At 41.2% G+C, this 19,298-nt stretch overlaps 1 protein-coding gene and 1 non-coding gene across 2 annotated transcripts in view; both read right to left on the minus strand.

The window, feature by feature from the left end:
• ANXA3 (annexin A3) overlaps positions 1 to 19,298 on the minus strand; it is a 53,000-nt gene that overhangs the window by 12,399 nt on the left and 21,303 nt on the right. The window contains exons 4-9 of the mRNA XM_042936113.1: positions 15,299 to 15,393; positions 12,047 to 12,160; positions 8,268 to 8,358; positions 4,316 to 4,395; positions 1,151 to 1,207; positions 647 to 740 (exon numbers count right to left, since the gene is read on the minus strand). Of these exons, the coding sequence (XP_042792047.1) occupies positions 647 to 740; positions 1,151 to 1,207; positions 4,316 to 4,395; positions 8,268 to 8,358; positions 12,047 to 12,160; positions 15,299 to 15,393 (531 nt within the window). The remainder of the gene's footprint in view (positions 1 to 646; positions 741 to 1,150; positions 1,208 to 4,315; positions 4,396 to 8,267; positions 8,359 to 12,046; positions 12,161 to 15,298; positions 15,394 to 19,298) is intronic.
• Positions 14,761 to 14,867, minus strand: LOC122218751. Its single transcript, XR_006202083.1, has one exon. It is a non-coding gene; the product is annotated as a U6 spliceosomal RNA (small nuclear RNA).

Here is a 19,298-nt window from a genome sequence, read left to right on the forward strand (position 1 = left end):
TGCTGCGGTTGCTCTATTGACCGACACCTGGGAGCCACACTCAGCTATTCACAGCGAATGGAGTTCTGGGCTTCTGGGTGCTGTTGCTTCCAGGTGGTTCAGGGAGATACATGAATGAGGAGGTGGGTGCTTAGCAGTTCCATGTAATAGTCGGCCTAAGCAAAAAAACTATGCTCCCCTTTCCCCAATTTGCTTTATATCAGAAAAAGCTGAATATTCATTCTCATTAATGCATTAAGATACTCTCACCCACAATGCCTGGTTTTGCTGGAAAGTGGCTAACTAGGGAAGTGGCTAATTGGGTTGGAAGCATTGCCTCAGCTTCCTGAATACCATTAGAATACTCCTCTCTCCTCTCACCCCAGAGGGCTCCCCCTTTCTTTCTCCTTGCCATCTTCTCCCATCTGTTACCTGTCACTAGTGAGTGATGTACTCAACCTGGAGGGGAAGACAAGAGCAGTGTCAGTTGTATCTTGAGTTGGAACACAGCTCCCCCATGTTTTTTTTTTTTTCCTGAAGTGTTTATACATGCAAATGGAATAGACTTTGCTATTTTTAACTTCATTTTACATAACTTTGTATATTAAGCCAAAAAACATTTGCAAATACAACACAAAGCAAAAAGGATTGTAATGTGAGTGCATACTCAGTTTCAGTTGAGGAAAACTCCTTAAACACAGGATCTCGGTGAATTTATCTTCATCTGTACCCCATCTGTTCTCCCCAGCATTATAGAGAATCTATTGGATAAAAAGGAAGACCTAGAATGTTATTATGGACACAATCTCTCTCTCTCTCTCTCTCTCTCTCTCTCTCTCCCTCCCCTCCTCCTCCTCCTCCTCCTCCTCCTTCTCAGAGGGTATGGAATGACAAGAGGAGGTCCTTGGTTGTAGAGTTCAGGGAGATAACCTCTTTTCCAAGTCTCTCACCGTTCCACTGTTAGCAAACTAGGAATCTAAGAGGGTGGCTGGAGCCAGAAGAATAATACCCACCCACTGGGGAAGGCAGAGGGCTAGGGTGGGTGATGCCCAGACTTCAGGCTTCTCCTTCAGAGAGGACAGGAGAAGACAGCCGGTGATGCCAAATGAATGAAAAGGCAGTCAAGGGGGAAAAAGGTTACAGGAGATGTTTTCTTTGCTCTATTACTGACCTGGGCATCCTTTTTGGCCAGCTGCTCATCCACTCTTAGACTTTCATCTCTTCTGCCCTAAACAGGGAAGATGCAAACAAAGGTAATCCTTTTAAATAAAGAAGACTCTAAGACTCGGTATTCCAATCAACAGGATGTTTTAGAGATTTTTTTCTCCAGCAGAGGCCAGGAAACACAGAGGAATCAGGCACTCGGGGCTCCCGTTGTGGCTCTGCTACTCATCAGCCATGATATTTGTAGCAAATCACACAATTTTCTGAGCCTCGTTTTCCTCTTCTGAAAACTCAAAGATCTTAAGGGAATGAAAACACAAGCCACAGACTGGGAAAAATATTTACAAACACACATCTAGTACAGGATTTACATCCAGAAAACATAAAGAGCTCTAGACACTCACATAAAATAATGAAAACCTACTTTTAAAATGGGCAAGAGATCTGCCCAGATATCAGAAATACAGTTGGCAAGAAAGCACATGAAAAGATGCTCAATATCATAGGCCATTAGGGAATAGAAAATAAAAAAATAAATGAGATACCACTACATACCTATTAGAAAATGGCTAAAATCCAAAACACTGACAACACCAAAGGATTTGGAACAACAGGAACTGTCATTCCTTGCTTGTGGGAATGCAAATCGATACAGCCACTTTGACAGTCTGGACATGTCTCACAAAACCAATCACACTTTAACCATAATCCAGCCACTGTGCTCCTTGACACTGACCAAATTGAAGTCCACACAAAAACCTGTACATGGATGTTTGCAGAAGTTTCTATACCTAATTGTCCAAACTTGGAAGAAACCAAGATGCCCTTCAACGGGTGAAACAAACTGTCATATATCCACACAATGGAACAGTATTCGGCGATAAAAAGGAAAAGAGTTATCAAGCCATGAAAGACACTTAGCATATTACTAAATGTAAGAAGTCAGTCTGAAGAGACAACATACTGTGTGGTTCCCATCATATGTCATGCTGGAAAAGGCAAAACAATAGAGACAGTAAAAAGACCAGTGTTAGGCAGGGTTTTGAAGGGAGGAGGAGAAGGATGAAGAGCTGGAGTGTAGGAATTTTAGGGCAGTAAAACTATTCTGTGTGATACTGTAACGGTGGATACATGACATCATCTATTTGTCCAAACCCATGAGTGAATCTTAATGTCCACTATGGACTCTAGTTAATAATAACAATAATAATAATAATGTAGCAGTATTCAATCACCAATTACAATATACTACACCATGCAAGATATTAATAGCAGGGGAAACTGTGAGGGGCATAAGGGAACTCTGTACTTTCTGCTCCATTTTTCTGGAAGTCTAACATTTCTCTGACAAATAAAGTCTATTAAAAAGACAAAACCCTTGAAATCTAACACTGAGGGCTCTGTGGCTAAGTGCATGTGTGCTTGTGCAGAGAAACTCAGCACACTACAGAAAGAGGGGAGATAGGAAAGAGGATTGCCGGAATTATTTTGAGAATTGTAGGTGAATGGCATGTTTGGCTGTAATATTTTTAAAGCACATTTATTCCCATTTGCAGACATTAGGTCCTTGTATGTTTGTCTGATTTCCACGTGGTTTCTTTCATTTTCCTTTTCAGTGCTGCTGCCACTCCGCTGTTAGTTTGCCTTTTTATTCCGTTTAATTGCGCACTCTGCTCCAGGAAAAAAAAATGCTGACTATCGGGGCATCTGGTTGAGTTTGTGACTCTTGACTTCGGCTCAGATCACAATCTCAGCTTGTGAGTTCAAACCCTGCATCAGGCTCTGCGCTGACAGTGCAGAGCCTGCTTGGGATTCTCTCTCTCTGCCCCTCCTCTGCTCTCTTTCTTGCTCTCAAAATAAATAAATAAACTTAAAAAAAAAATGCTGACTGTCAATGGTACTACTGCTAATAAGCCACCGCCACCACGTCTCGATCACTTTTCAGGTGCTATGTACTTTACACACAGGCGCTCTCTCTCTTTATCTTCACAACAGCCCCCGAGGTTGGTACTCTTGTTATTTTAGTTTTACAGATGTGAAAACAGAAGTTTTAAGGCTTAAAGTAACTTGTCTAAATAAAGCTACTAGGCAGCCAAGGAGCGTGAGAGTCCAGGGCAGTTTGAGTCTAAACACCTGGCCTGAAGTCCTACTCTGCAATTGCCTCTTGTGGAGGTTGTGTGCTCCTGTGCGTGCACAAACACGTGTGTGCTCTTGCACACAAACCTGTGCAAGTGCATGTTTGCAGCAATGCCTCATCAATTTGGCTTTGTCGGGTCGACCTTTAAGGTTTTCACCATTGGAAGTAACTGAAACCATAATTAGGATAAACTGTTTTCTTGTGGCATAATGCCTCACTTCGACAAGTACTATTTCTACCCGCAGGCTGAGACCAGCGTTGGGACTTCGTCACATGTAAAGAGCTGTGTAAATCAGCCGAAAGGGGCCAGTGAGATATGGCTTAAATTCCTCCTCTCATGTACACACATGTGGTTATATCTCACCCTTGACCTTACCACCTTTATTATAAAGTCATGAGCCTCCTAAGAAGAGAGAGCTAGATGTGGGCTCATTTGGTCACACGCTGACGAATGGTTTAGCAACTCTTCCAAAGGCGGCAACCATAAAGTTGCAGCAATCGTGTTTTTGTTTTTGTTTTCACAAGTCTTTTTTTAAGACTTTTAAAAAAATCTTTAATTTTTTAAAATTTATTTTTGAGAGAGAGAGAGACAGAGCACAAGTGGGGGAGGGGCAGAGAGAGAAGGATACACAGAATCCAAAGCAGGTTCCAGGCTCTGAGCTATCAGCACAGAGCCCAACGTGGGGCTCAAACCTACGAACTGTGAGATCATGACCTGAGCCAAAGTCAGAGGCTTCACCAACTGAGCCATCCAGGCAACCCATTGCAAGTCTTTTTGTTTGTTTGTTTTTAATCCAGAGGCTGATATACCCATTTCTGAAGAAAATTTTTCTGTATCATGCTTCCTACTTAATTTAAATACCAACAAAAGAAATAAATATTCTTTGGAGTCCAGAAATGAAAATGTAAAACGAATGTATTATTTCATAAGGAGAATTGCAATCTCATTGTCTTAGTTTGGTTATTTTTAAACTCCCTAGAAATTATCATTAAGCATGCAGCTTATCGGGCAGTTAAGAAAAAATAAAAACTTACATCTGCCAAAGTCAATAGAGCTTTCCGGAAATCTCCAGATGTTTCCGAACTAATGTCATCTCCAAGACTCTTCTTATATACTGAAACCAAATAAGAATAAATTAAACCTTGACAAACTGAAAAACATTATTACAAAACAGAGAAAAGCTTAAATGTCAACTTTGCCAAGGAGTGAGTACCTGATAAAATAAATCTTACCTCTTTTTTTCATCTTGCTGGTTCTCTTCTGATACGGACACGTTCTTCTCATAACTATTACCATGTTGTGTGTGGTGGCAGATGTGTAAGAACAGAAAGAATTGCCTTTTTGGGTCAAATCATGGTCCATTTTATCTGACAGTGGCATTAAAATATGGATAATGGAAAAGCTAGTGTGGGCAAGCTGCTAGTTTGCCCTCCAATTACTATTTCCTTCTTCTTCAGTACTAGAACATGGACCTTGAACAGGACATAATTCACACAACTTAAAGACTACATTCTCAGCTTTCCTTTTAGCCCATTGAATCTTCTCTTAGGGAGTGAGCTGTACAGAAAAAGAGTCAAAGACAGTACAACAACAGAGAGGTGGAAAGACCCTAAGGAATAAGGCACAAAACAGAAGTCAAGAAAAACCATAAACCATGCAGCAAATAAAAGCCTATGTAGACAAACACCATGTGGTAAGGGGAGAGAAGTTACTTGGTGCTCTCGAGAACAGTAGAAGCAGAAAGGGAAAAGAGTTACTGTACCAGAAACATTAGCACAGGGAGCAATGAATGCCTGATATTGAGGGAGGGACAAGAGGGCTGAGTCTCCAGGTTAATGCTGTGTCCTGAATCTCATCTCCGTAAAGCTTAGCTACACATGATTAAGACTGTTTTCTTCTTTTACTTCTTATGTATCATTAATCCCTATTAATCAAGGTAACCTAAATGCTGTCCCATTCCTTATAGCCTTAGAGAGCTTATCTCACAGAGATATAGGGGCCTCTGATAACTTTGAACTACTACCACAGTTCATACATGCAAAACAACAATCTTAAAAGCTAGAACTTTCACTTGGCTCTTAAGACGACAATCTCAATCTTGAGGATATTCATTCAATGCATATTTGAATTTATTCCCCATTGTTCTGGCCACTGGAGCTACAGCAGTGAACAAAACCAGACAAAGTTCCTGCCCTCATAGAGCTTACGTCTTAGGGTTGTTTATACATAGACGCTGGACCCCAGAAATCCATCAAGTGGCAAGTCAACTCATGGAGTAGTAACTCTTCTAAGAAATACCCAGAAGTAACAAGTCACCTTGGGATACAGTCTCTGGCTCTGATGACTTTTTTATATGCAAATCTCATTGAACTCAGAGAACCAAATATTTTAAACACCTACAATGTACCTGTTTATGGCTATTATTAAGCAATTATCTCATCTACTCCAAATTCAACCTTCTATACCTTACTTTCTGGAGCTGGGATTGGGACACTGCAAATTATACTTCTCTTGTGTACCCCTCTCCCCTGCCCCAACTCCCTGTTAGGTCCACCACTGGGGAAGGGGGCGGGTAGAGGGAGACTGGAAGGCAGGGGAGAGCAGAACAGGTTAGTTGTTTGCTACTCATGTCAGTGCAAACCAGTGAAGGTCTTTAATCCTGGCAGCAGCGGTTGGCTCCAGGCGCCTAGAAAAAGTCACTTAGCATGGAGGGTGCCAGCTCCAGCCAGATGCAGCCCTTTTGCAGAGATCGGAACTCTGGTTCCTTAAATCTCTCCACTGAGCCCCTGAGGCACCAACACTGGCCAGGTGATACCCCTCCCCTGAGCTTCTAGTTCCTGAAAACTCCAACTTCTTTCCCTTGTTGTTCCAGCCCTGGGGTTTGTTTATACCTCTGTATCATCCCTGTGTTCCCTTTTAGCTTTTTCAGTCCTCCAAAAAAAGTGTTTAAACAATTCTCTATGTTAAATTCTGTTAAAATGCCTAGTGCTGATTCCGTTTGAATGGAGCCCTTATGAGCACATGAGTAAAACAGTCACTTACCTGTCATTAAGCTAAGTGAAGGTATTTACGTTCTAATGAGAATTTCTCAAAGTGACCTATCTGACACCCATCTAAGAGCCAGTATATCCCTTCTCTGGACTTCTACTGCAGAACCTCTCTGATACAGAAACAAAGAAACTGTGGCTCCCTTGGGGTACTTGGAGGGGGCTACAGGGGGCTGTTGTATAATACAGAATTTGGGCTGGTCTTTGTTCTGGTTCCTAGCTGGTAACTTTTAAATCCTTGGAATTTCCCAAATAATAGGAATGTCTGTTATTCGTGGCAGGTGCCCACAAACCACAGCTGAATTTATGCTAACAAGACAACTCAGGGTAGGGGCTGGTCCCACCAGAAAGACCAACCATGTGATTTAGAAGGGTTGGGGCTTTGAGCCAGAGGATGTCAGCCTGACCTGCAGTGAAAGGAGGGGGACTGGAGATGGAGTTCAATCGTGTGGCCAGTTATGCAACCAGTCATGCCTATGTAATGAATCCTTAATAAAAGCTGGATACCAAAGATCCAAGGAGTTTCCCTGGTTGGTAATTACATATCGATGTGCCGGGAAGGAGATACATCCAGAGAACACGGAAGCTTTGTGTTTGGGACCCTCTCAGACGTCTCCTCTGAATGTCTTCACTTGGCTGGTCCTCATTTCTACTCTTTCAAGTAGAATTATAATTGTAAGTACAACTGACCCGTGAACAACATGGGTGTGAGCTGCACAGTCTACCTATATGTGGGTGTTTTCAACAAATGCAGTACAATTTTGTAAATGTATTTTTTCTTCCTTACGATTTCCCTTTTTTGTTTGTTTGTTTCAATGTTTATTCATTCTTGAGAGCGAGAGAGAGAAAACGTGAGCAGGGGAGGGGCAGAGACAGAGGGGGACAGAAGATCTTTAATGGGCACTGCGCTGACAGCAGTAAGCCCAAGGTGGGGCTCAAATTCACAAACCATGAGATCATGACCTGAGCCAAATTCGGACGCTCAACCTCCTGAGCTTCCCAAATGCCCCTCCTTGTGATTTTCTTAAAACCATTTTCTTAACTCCAGCTTACTTTATTATAAGAACACAGTATATAATACATACAACATACAAAGTATGTGTTAATTGACTGTTTATGTTACCAGTAAGGCTTCTGGTCAACAGCAGGCTATTAGCAGTTAGGTTTTGAGGGAGTCAAAAGTTATACATGGATTTTGAACTGTGCTGGGGGTCGGTGCCCCTAACCCTCACATTGTTCAGGGGTTGACTGTATAATGCTTTCTTAAGTTCTGTGAGTCATTTTAGTGAGTTATTGAACCCGAGGAAGTAGTGGGAACCCCTAAATGTGTAGCCGTTTGGTCAGAAGGGCACACGGCCTGGGAGCACTGAGCTTGTGGCTGGTGTCTGAAGTGAGGGTAGTCCTGTGGGGGCTGTGCTTTAACTTGTGTAGTCATGCTAACCCTCGGTAGTCTGTCAGAATTAACCCTCGGTAGTCTGTGTCACAGCTGACAGATTATTAGGACTTGAGCCAATTATACTGAATCCACATGCTCAACACATTCTCTAAATGGTTCGTCTCATTTTCCACACCAAAAATCATGAGGCTAATCTGAGCGGTTTTTAATATATAATATTAATATACCATGATTTGATGAAATCTTACATTGATGAAAATAGTTGGTTCAATAAATAGTGATTGCCAAGGGCAAAATCCCCTATAGCTATAATGTTATAAATGAGAAATGTCAATGCCATTGTTATGCAGCAGTTTCTAGCTTGGGTCATATTCAAAATTTCTCTGAAAATCCACATTTAGCCCATTTTAGAATGTATCCTCCTTTTTATGTCTTGCCTTCCCCAAATGCCTTGCGAAGAAGAGCGTGGTGGGTGTCTCGGAAAAGCAACATTGGCTCATATGTGTGTGGACAGTGGGAAAAGTAAGCAGAAAATAAGACTACCTGTATAGTAGGCTTGGGAGATCTCCTTCATCTGCCTGCTTGTTCTGGTGGTGAGGATTTCAATCAATGCATGTTCGCTTGTTCCGACACCCTAAAAAGAAAAAAGAAATCTATTTTTAGAATACTTAAAACACTTAATTTCATGCATTTCAGGCTTGATATCTTGTTTTATACAGATGAAAAGAAGTTTTAGTAAATCCACATAAGGTTGCATATTGCTATAGTTTTCTAATTTTTCCACATACTTTAGTACAAAAATAACACAAATCATCTAAACTGACACCAACATTTTGAAGAAAATGTCCTACTCTAGTATAAAGAATAAATTGAATAATTGCAGAAAGAAATAGCACAAAGGGAAAAGCCTATGCCATTCAAGATCAGAAGTGAGCATTTGAACACACCATTATGTTTATTAAGGGCTCTGCAATTCTTTTGAATGGGTTCATCCTTCTACCATTGCACTAGATGGTCAGCAGGTATCATCTTCATATAGGGAGATTGTTAAAGGCTCAGTAATGTGTGTCATGGGCCTAGTTGACCTGGGGACTAGTTACCCTGAGCCTTGATTTATACTGAGGTCACTGAATCACACTGTGACTCTATGAAAAGCCATTTACACTAGCACTTGATCAAATAATGTTGATGCAGCTTATGAAAAGAGGCTGAATTCTGTCCCTCTGTGGCACAGATTCCTAGCTGCCCTCAACATCTCTCCATTTTAATTAATTAATTAATTAATTAATTTAAAAACAGACTATTTTTTAGATCAGTTTTAGGTTCACGGCAAAACTGAATGGACCCCATCTCTTTTACCCTCTTTGCTTATAATAAAACCCTTAATTTATAACTTAGCACATAGCTACCCAAACAGATACTATATTACTCCCTAGCCTCCCTTAGAGCTAGGTTTGTTCATATGACTAAATTATGAGCGATAGAATATATGTAAATACCACATACGATTTCTGAGAATCCTTAAAGAGAGGGAATGAACCCTTCTTTGTCTCTTATTCTTTTTAGCTGACTGGGGTAAAGACATATTGCCTGGATCTTGAGTTGCCATCTTTAGCCAAAAAGTGTAATCTACAGGCTGAAGATGGACAAACCTCAAGATAGAAGGAGCCTGAGTGCCTGATAATGATAGTGCCATGACACCCAGCTCTGGACTGCTTACTTTGGATTTCTTTTGCATAAGACAGAAAGTTTTTGAATCTTTATTGGTGAATCTAATCCTTATTATTGTACCTGTTAAACTGCCCCCCATGTGGCAGTCATAGAAATGCACCACTCAGACTTCATTTTAAGAGAATCTGCTGCAAAGAACATAGTTGGTTGATAGCCTCCAACTGCCATAGCTCTGGATCTGCCACGTGGTTCACGAAAAGGCTATTCTCCCTCCAAGCTGTCTCAGCAAGTGACTCAACATGGAAGGGGTACTGGAGCTGGGCCATTTCTGCCCGGTGTAGGACTTCTCCAAAGGGCAGTCTTTGCTTTGGAGCTCCCCATCGGCCTGCCATGGTTTTCTTCGAGCTGCCCTGTGCACAGAGGCTCCTCCTATCTGAGCCTACTTCTGTCCCTCTGTCATGTGTGTAAGCCCTGTATTGCCATCTGAAGCTTCACCCAACTTACCCTGCTCTGACACTTCTTTATCCCTCATAAGATCTCCCCCAGGGAGGGGGGTGCTGGGTGGCTCAATCAGTTAAGTGGCCAACTTCGGCTCAGTCATGATCCTGCAGTTAATGAATTCAAGCCTTGCTTCGGGCTCTGTGCTGGCAGCTCAGAGCCTGGAGCCTGCTTCAGATTCTGTGTTTCCATTTCTCTCTGCCCCTGCCCCACTCATGCTCTGTCTCTCTCTGTCTCTCAAAAAATGAATAAGCATTAAAAAAAAAAAAAAGATTTTCCCCAGGAAATCTCTCGTGTGTCTCATCCCATCTTGGCATCTGCTTCTTGGGTGCCCCTACATCTTCCACAGAAAAGAAAAATATCTCCTATCTCTGATAAGGAGGCAGAATACAGCTTATGCCTCAGATATAGACTCCTTCCTTCCTCTCAACAAATGCATTGAGCACCTACTTCATTTCAGAAGATGCAGACCAAAACTGATGAGGTTCCCTGTTATGATGGAGATATACCTTTTAATTGGATGGAAAAAAAAATAAACAAATAGCAAAAAATAAACGACATAATTTTAGATGGTATTAGGTGCAATTAAGAAAATAAAACTGAGTGCATTGATAGAAAATATGTGGAGGGAAACATTCCAGATGGAAAGAACATCATGTATAAAGACCTCAAGGTAGGAATAAGCTTAGAATGTTCAAGCAGCAGAGAGAAGGCCGGTGTAGCTATAGTACTGAATCGGGGGAGAGGGAGGAGAGGGTGTGATGGGCAGTTTTATGGAACTTTATCAACTTGGCCAGGCTACAGTCCTCAGTTAACTCAATCAAACACAAATCTAGGTTTGCTGTGAAGGTATTCTGTAGACATAACTAAAGTCCATTATTGAGTGTCTTTAAGTAAAGGAGATCATCTTAGATATTTCAGGTGGACCCAACTTAGTTGAAAGGCTTTCAGAGCAGAGCTGAGGCTTCTCTGAAGAAGAAGAAATTCCATCTGCGGGCAACAGCTCCAGCTTGTGCTTAGAGTTCCAGCCTGCCCTACAGATTTTGGATCTGGCCAGCCAGTTCCATCATTATGTAACCAATTCCTTGCAATAAATCTAGTAATATATATCTCCTGCCTACTGCTTCTGCTTCTCTGGGAAACCCTGACCAGCACAGATAGAATTTTTAAGAAGTCAAGAGATAGGAGCCAGACTGTGATGGGTGATGAAGGTCATAGTAAGAAGTTTGGATTTTAAGTATTCAAAGCCATTGGAGATTTATGCAGGTGAATAGTATAATATGATTCCAAAAATGACTTTATAAAAATAATTTTGGCTATTCTGTGGTGAATGGATTTCAAGTGGGCAAAAATAGAGGCAAAGGACCAACTAGAGAGCTACTGATATGGTCCAGTCAGGAGATGGTGGTGGTTGAAGTAGAATGGTAGCAATGAATCCTGAGAGACATGCACACATTTCTTTCTTTCTTTCTTTCTTTCTTTCTTTCTTTCTTTCTTTCTTTCTTTCTTTCTTTCTTTCTTTCTTTTTTTTTATTTTGAGAGAGAGAGTGTGCACGTGCATGCAAGCACGTGAGCAAGCATGTGAGCTAGGGTGGGGCAGGGAGAGAAGGAGAGAGAATCCCAAGCAGGCTCTTCACTGTCAGGGCAGGACCTGACATGGGGCTCAAACTCATGAATCATGAGATCATGACCTGAGCTGAAACCAAGAGTTGGACGCTTAACCAACTGAGCCACCCAGGCACCCTGCACACATTTCTGATAGATGGACTTGCAGACAGATTTGGGAGCTTTGAAGAGTGAGGGAAAGCAAGGGATCAAAGATTCTTTTGGGTTTCTGACCTAAGCAATGGGGTTGATGATGGTGCCATTTACTCTCAATGACAACAAAGTAGAGAATTTGACTCTTTGGGTCAAAAACCATGGAAACAGAATTAGGATATGACAATATCCTTTCAGCCCAAGAACATGTGGGCACAAGGTTCCACAACCGTTCCCCATTTCAGTATTGTTTTACCACTCGGATAGTATAGCATCAAAATGACATCCAATCTGTCCTTTTTACACCCATGTCTCAAGTGTGCACTGGAAGAAAGTCACTACTCTTGATGACCTAGTCAAATCTCAGGTGGAAATGGCTCAGACTGGGCTCATACCTTCATGGATTTCTTCAGCTGCTTCGCATCAAACATGGCTGGAGGAGTCACAAGGGCCACCATGAGTTCCTTAAAGTGGCCAGAGAGATCACCCTTCAAGTCATCTTTCAGTTCCTAAGATAAAGAACCCCAAAGAAGAAAGTGTGAAATACTTTTCCTTTCTCTTTCTTTAGAGTCACATAGTGAAAGATAAACATATGTATCAATTCAAACAAAAACATGCCAATTCACAGGGAATAAAAGGAAATGGTGAACTATTTCTAAGGATTTAATCTGCATTTTGTGACTGCTTCCAACATGTTCTGTTTTATAGGTTTTCTGAAGGAAAGCCAATGGAAAGGGTTACATGAGTGCCACTGATAGGAACTGTGTATCACAATGCATTTCCCACACACCAAAGATGCTCTCAATACTTGGGTTGGGGTAGGGGGAAGAAGAGGAAGAGGAGCTCTGTAATTCACACCCAGATTCATGGGTAGTTGCTCGATTCCTTGTTTCTCAGTGACCGCTAAAGAACTCTGGAGAGAAAAGGGAACAGAGGACAGTGGCGGTCACTTGCCTCTGCTAAGAGTGTGGAACCACGAGCCATCAAAAGCAGTTTCCTGGCAACAGCAGGGAAAACCCTGAATGTAATGGGGCACCTATTACTTAGTATTGTCCCTTGGCACTGTTTTCACTTATTACGTAAGTACAGTCCATCTTCCCTGCTTGAAGGCAGGTAATGTGGTTTTTATTTTCAATATTCAAAGGAGTGTTATTGAATTATTATTTTCTTGCTGCTGATTATTTTCAGCTCTGAGACAGAGGCTGGCAGCCTCCCAGACTGCTATGACAATGTGGATACATACCAACATCTACCATGCCACTGGGGGGCCTAGTGGGTGGGGAACAGGCAAAACAAATGGGAGAGCGCCAAGGGTCACTAGCTCCACTTTAATCGCCACAGGGTGTTTCCTCTCTAAATGCTAAACTGTTATTACCATCTGTCCTCAACCCAGGACTTCCCAACTGAATCCTCCTTCACATGCTCTCATTCCATCCCACTGTGAGAAATGGGGTCACCCTTCACCTCCATCCTTCCTTCCTCCATATTTTGGAAATACTGAAAGGCCAATGGATCATTCATGTTCCCTATACGTGAGTGTTTTGCCTTTTTGAGAAGCTTGGCAATTCATTAAATTTAACAGACATTTACTGGGCACCTGCTCTGTGGTAGGCTTTTAAAGGTGAGTTAAAAATCTTTACTCCTAGGATATTATACTCTAATGGGAAAACCAGAAATATTTGAAGATAAAATTTCAGTATAATATGTTAAGTATCTGATAAAGTGTGAAGGTTAAACATTACGAAGGGTGTCTTCATAGAGTCCGGGTGTGTGGAAAACACTGCCAGGAGGTGATGCCTGAGCTGCCTGTGGATGGTCACTATATACCCTCAGTCCTCACCTGGACTCAGCAGGCTGACTGCTCTGTTACCACTCTTTTCCCACCACAGTTTGTTAGCCACAGAAGCTAAAATGATCTTTTGAAAATATAAATTAGTTTACAGTATTCTCTTGCTTACAGACTTTCAATGATTCTCTGTTGTTCTTAGAGTAAAACCTAAACTCTGTAGCAAGACGGCAAGGCCCAGCATATTTGAAATCTCCCCCCCCCACCATGGCATCTTTCCCATCTGCTCCCTCTATTCTCCACACTTCTGCCATATTGGAAGTCTTTTTGTTTCTTAAATATTCCCGGCTTGTTTTTGCCTCAGGGCTTTTGCATTTGCTGGGCCTTCTGTCTGTAATGCTCTTCCCCAGATCAAGCAAATAAAAAAACAAAAGCAAAAACAGAAACAAAAAACCAGAATCTTTAGTACTGTTTACTTTCAGCTGAGAGTAAGGTAACACCCTGTCACTGATATGTCTTCACCACCCTATTTCAAGGAGCCATTCACCAGTCACTCTCTACCACACCATCCCATTTTAATTCTTTCATAGCACTTACGAAGATCCGAATTTATTTTATTCACTTATTTTTCTTTCTTTAAAAAAATTTTTTTTTCAATGTTTATTTATTTTTGAGAGACAGAGGGAGACAGAGCTTGGGTAGGGGAGGCACAAAGAGAGAGGGAGACACAGAATCCAAAGCAGGCTCCAGGCTCTGAGCTGTCAGCACAGAGTCGGATGTGGGGCTCAAACCCACAAACCGTGAGATCATGACCTGAGCCAAAGTCAGACGCTTAACCAACTAGGCCACCCAGGCGCCCCTACTTCTAATTTTTCTAATAAAATTTTAACCTCATAAGAAAAAGAGGGAACTGCTTTTTAGATCAGTGAGTCTCCAAAGACAAGGATATCTCCTGACACAGAGAAATATCCCACTCCTGACACATCGTAGTTTATTATTGAACAAATACACTGTGTGGAAAAGACACAAAATGTTCTTATATACAAGTAAGTTTTCATTTGCTGAATGAATTAAATCTACAATTACAAAAATATTTTAAAGTTGGAAGACAAATTAAAGATCATCGAAGACAGGATCTACCAGATAATTGATCAGATAATCCTTTTTTTTTTTTTTGAAAAATTTATGTCTTTATTTTGAGAGAGAGAGAGAGACAGACAGAGCACACAACTGGGGGAGGGGCCGAGAGAAGGGAGACAGAGAATCCCAAGCAGCCTCTGCCCTGTCAGCACAGAACTAGATGCAGGGTTCGAACTCACAAACAAAAATATGGAACGCTTCACGAATTTGCACGTCATCCTTGCACAGGGACCAAGTTAATCTTCTCTGTATCGTTCCAATTTTAGTATATGTGCTGTCGACGTGAGCACTGGTCAGATAATTCTTACCTATGGGGGCTGTCTTGTGCATTGCAGGATCTTTAGTGGCATCCCTGACCTCCACCCACCACATTCCAGAAACATCCCTTTCTCTCCCACCGGGTGTGATCATCAAAATGTCTCAAGACATTCCCAAATATCTTTTGGGGAGCAGAATCATTCCTGGTTTAACGTTACTTGTCTAAGGCAACCCTCCTTATTCAGCAGGTGGAAAAATTGAGGTCCAGAAAGAGCAAATAACATATGCAAAGCCATTCAGCCAGTTAAGAGCAAAACCAGGACTCCTACCTGTGACTGGATACACAGGGTACGTTCTGTTACACTTGGGCTGAAACAAAAGATCTGCAGGCATAATCACGTGGGAGCATCCCTGATCCATAGTGATTAGCTCTTTACTAGTTGTCATGTTAATCAAATCATACCTTTCCATATGCTGCTTGATACGCCTGAACAATCAGCTGCCGCTGTGCATTTGTCCTTTCAGTCAGAATGCTGATGAGGGTTTCCTCATCGGTTCCTAAACGAAACAAAAAGAATATTACTCACCATCAACCCAAAGATGCCTAATATCTGTTATGAACAAAGGAGAAATGATCAATGGTTTGAAACAAATGCAGAGAGGAAGGCATTTTAATTTTTAATTTCCAGGTTCTTACCCGGTTGGAATCTGCATTTCTTTGCCAGGCTTTTGGAAAAGAAAATTAATTTAGGGGAGTTTGGGGGAAAGACAACAATTATTGTCCAAATATTCCTCCCTGTATATCAGACCGAGGGAGTAGTGCGAGGAATGTGTTGCTTTTGAACTAGGGTTTTTTCCCCCCTTATGAGGTTCAGTTGCTGTCCTATCACCTTTTATCTCTCTCTTATCTCCATACTTGATGTCAAATATTTTTCTCTAAAAAAAAGGAACTGACATGTATTGAGAACCTGCCATATTCTAGATACCTTTTATTCATGGTCATAATATTCACTGAAGCTCTGGGCGGTAGGTAGGATTCAGCTGTTCCAAAGATGAAAACACAATATTTAGAAAAGTTATCTCATTTGCCAAAGTCATGCAGCTTTTTAGTAGCAAGAATGTAAAACCAAATCTCTGACCCCAAAACATATATTTCCCTCTCTGAGTTGTACCACTTTCAGACGTACCAGACCCATAGACTTAAGCACCTGTCGTAAGTAAAGGGCTGATGCTGGCCTGTTTGAGAATGTCCTCAAGGTCACTATTTTCTTGGTAATTAAAGTATGAAGTAACATGGGGAGTTGTGTCCACCTCATTTGCAGTGAGGACTACCCCTGGGTTGGGGAGCTCTGAGTTGGCTTATGTGCCTTGGGCCTATGTGATTCATGGTATAAAAAATCAGTTGGAACTTAAGGCTCAACTTCTCAGTGTTGAGGTGACCCACATGCTCCTTGGCTATATATGCCAGTGGCCATGGTACATACTCTATATACATCAAGGATGGGGCAAACAAACCATGTACTTGGTTAGTGGCTGGGCCTCCCAGGGAAAGATGCTGTCCCACCACATCTCTGGTCCTGGATTCTTCTATGGCATTAAGTAAACATGGAACTCAATTAAAGCCTAGTTGTGTCCTGTGAGTCTGATGATCGATTTGGACCTGTAATGGCATCTGTGTTGGGGCACGACTAGCCACCCCCAACTGCACAAGTATCTCAGATGCTCTGGGTTGAATTCATTCTCTTTCCTCTCTAACTTGTGTTTCATTCTATGCACCCTCATCAATGGCACCACTATGGATACAGTCACCCAACCAAAGACCCTAGTGGTCTACCCTTTTCTTTTCTTTACTCCCTACAGGGTAGCAATCATCAGCATCTCTTGAATTTTCCCTCTCCTTGGCCCTTGTGCATGCATCATATTTTATCTAGAAACGTCAATAGCCTCCTGACTTGACCCCCTTCCAATTCATACTGTAATTACTGCCTTAGTAAATTCTTAAAAAAATTTTTTTTGTAATGTTTTTATTTATTTTTGAGACAGAGAGAGACAGAGCATGAGCAGGGGAGGGGCAGGGAGAGAGAGAGAGGAAGACACAGAACCCAAAGTAGGCTCCAGGCTCTGAGCTGTCAGCACAGAGCCCGATGCGGGGCTCAAACTCACGGACTGTGAGATCATGACCTGAGCTGAAGTCGGACGCTCAAGTGACTGAGCCACCCAGGCACCCTGCCTCAGTAAATTCTTTAAAATGGACCTGATCATGTCAATCCCTCGGTTGAAATCCTAATGGTTCTCTGTAACCTTCAGGATGAAGCTCAAGCCCCGTAGCTCATGCACCTGCTCTTTAGGGTCTAGCTTCTGCCTCCCATCTCTGTTCTAATTTTCTACCCCTTCTCTGCATCTCTACGCCTTATGGCCCTAGACTCCAGACAAAGCTACTGCTCGCAGTTGTGTGTAGTTTGTATGCTAGGAGGTTTTTCATCTCTTGCTTTTGCATATGCTCAAGACAGGAAAGTAAAACAGCTGCCTCCTAGTTCAGAGACGGGATCAGACACATGTCTAATGCAAATGCCATTAGGATACCTGATTCTGGACTGAGAACACATAGGTAATGGTTCTGCTTCTGCAACCCCAAATGCAAAAATTTGTGAAGAAACATGATATTAAGAAAAGAAAAGACAAGCAATAGAATTTAAAGACTATTAATTTGTTCAATTTGACATTAACCTCATGGAACAGTCTACTCAACATTGAGCATAAACAGGGAAAGCACAGAGAGAAAGGAAGAAATGACTGTCATTTAGAAACAGAAAGAAAATGTAAAGCCAAACAGACAGAAATGAGATAATATTACACCAATAAAAAAAACCTAACAGTATATTTCATGGAACCTAACAAACTGACCCTAAAATTCAGAGGGGAGGGAATTGGGCCAAGAAAAGCTTTTGCCCTATTAGATACTAATTATAAAATTATAATAATAACTATGACAATGTGATATTGAGACAGGGATAGGCAAACAGACCAATGGAGCATAGCAGAGAGCAGAAAAAAAGAGAAACTTACAAGACACTAGTGGCATTACAAATCAGTGTGGAAAGGATGTATTCTTCAATAAATTGTGCTGGGACAATGAACTAGCCACTCGAGATAAAATAAAATTAGATACCTTTAAATACACAAACGTTAAGTCCAGGTAGATTGAACATCCCAATGTGAAAAATAAGACTGTAAAACTTTGGAGAGAAAACACAGGAGAATATCTTTATGAGCCCGTTACAGAAAAGGCACAGTAATAAGTATATCATAAAAAAATACTGGTAAACTTGATTTCACTAAAATTTAAAATTTCTATGCAATATAAATTACTATAACCAACGTTAAAAGAAAATCACAGACTGGAAGAAGATATTTTCATGGATTGTAATTTTAAAAAAAAGTTTATATCCAGAATTTATAAAAAAGAAAAAATTTTGCCAGTCATGAAGAAGACAATCCAACTGAAAAAATGGGTAATAGATATGAAGAAATAATTCAAGAAAGAAGAAGCAAATGAACAAGAAAGGAGACTCAATCATATCAGTCTTGGGGGATGGGGAAGAGAGGAAGCAAACATACATGCAGAGTGAGATACAATTTTAGAGCCACTCAGTTGGGAAAACAGAACAGTGTGACCTTAGCAAGTACTGGTGAGAATATGGAGCAGGACTAGGTCTCATGTACTGCTAGTTAGGAATGTTAATTTGCATATTATTTTAGAGAGCAGTTTGGCAAAATTTCTAGTTAATTTGAAGATGAACATCTTCAACTCTGAATTCCATTTGTTATGTTCTAGAGAAATGCTAGCAAATGTGCACAAGACGTACACAGGAATATTCAATGCAGCATTTTTATACTGTAATAGAAAAGAATTGTAGGCCGTTTACATGTTCCATCAATATCCCATCTTATGATCTAATAATTCAATAGACTACTATGCAAGTAAAGTTAATGAAGCAGAGCTAAACATATCAACATGGATAAATCTCAAAAACATAATATTAAGAGGGGTGCCTGGGTGGCTCAGTTGGTTAAGCATCAGACTTTGGCCCAGGTCATGATCTCACAGTTCATGGGTTTGAGCCCCGCGTCGGGCTCTGTGCTGACAGCTCAGAGTCTGGAGCCTGTTTCAGATTCTGTGTCTCCCTCTCCCTCTGTCCCTCCTCTGCTTGCGCTCTCTTTCTGTCTCAAAAAGGAATAAACATTTTTAAAAAATTTAAAAAAATGTTAACAGACAAAAAGAAGTTGCAGAAGAATGTACATATAATACACAACATGGTTCCAATTTATACTGTTTGAGACCATAGAAAACAATACATACATACACATGTAGTTACAGAATTAAGTTTCACGAGAATACACTCTAGTTTAGGATGGTGAGAAAAATGAGCAGAAAAATAGAGAAACTTACAAGACAGAAGTGG

The sequence above is a fragment of the Panthera leo genome, chromosome B1 (genome assembly GCF_018350215.1).
Source record: "Panthera leo isolate Ple1 chromosome B1, P.leo_Ple1_pat1.1, whole genome shotgun sequence".
Lineage (NCBI taxonomy): Eukaryota > Metazoa > Chordata > Mammalia > Carnivora > Felidae > Panthera > Panthera leo.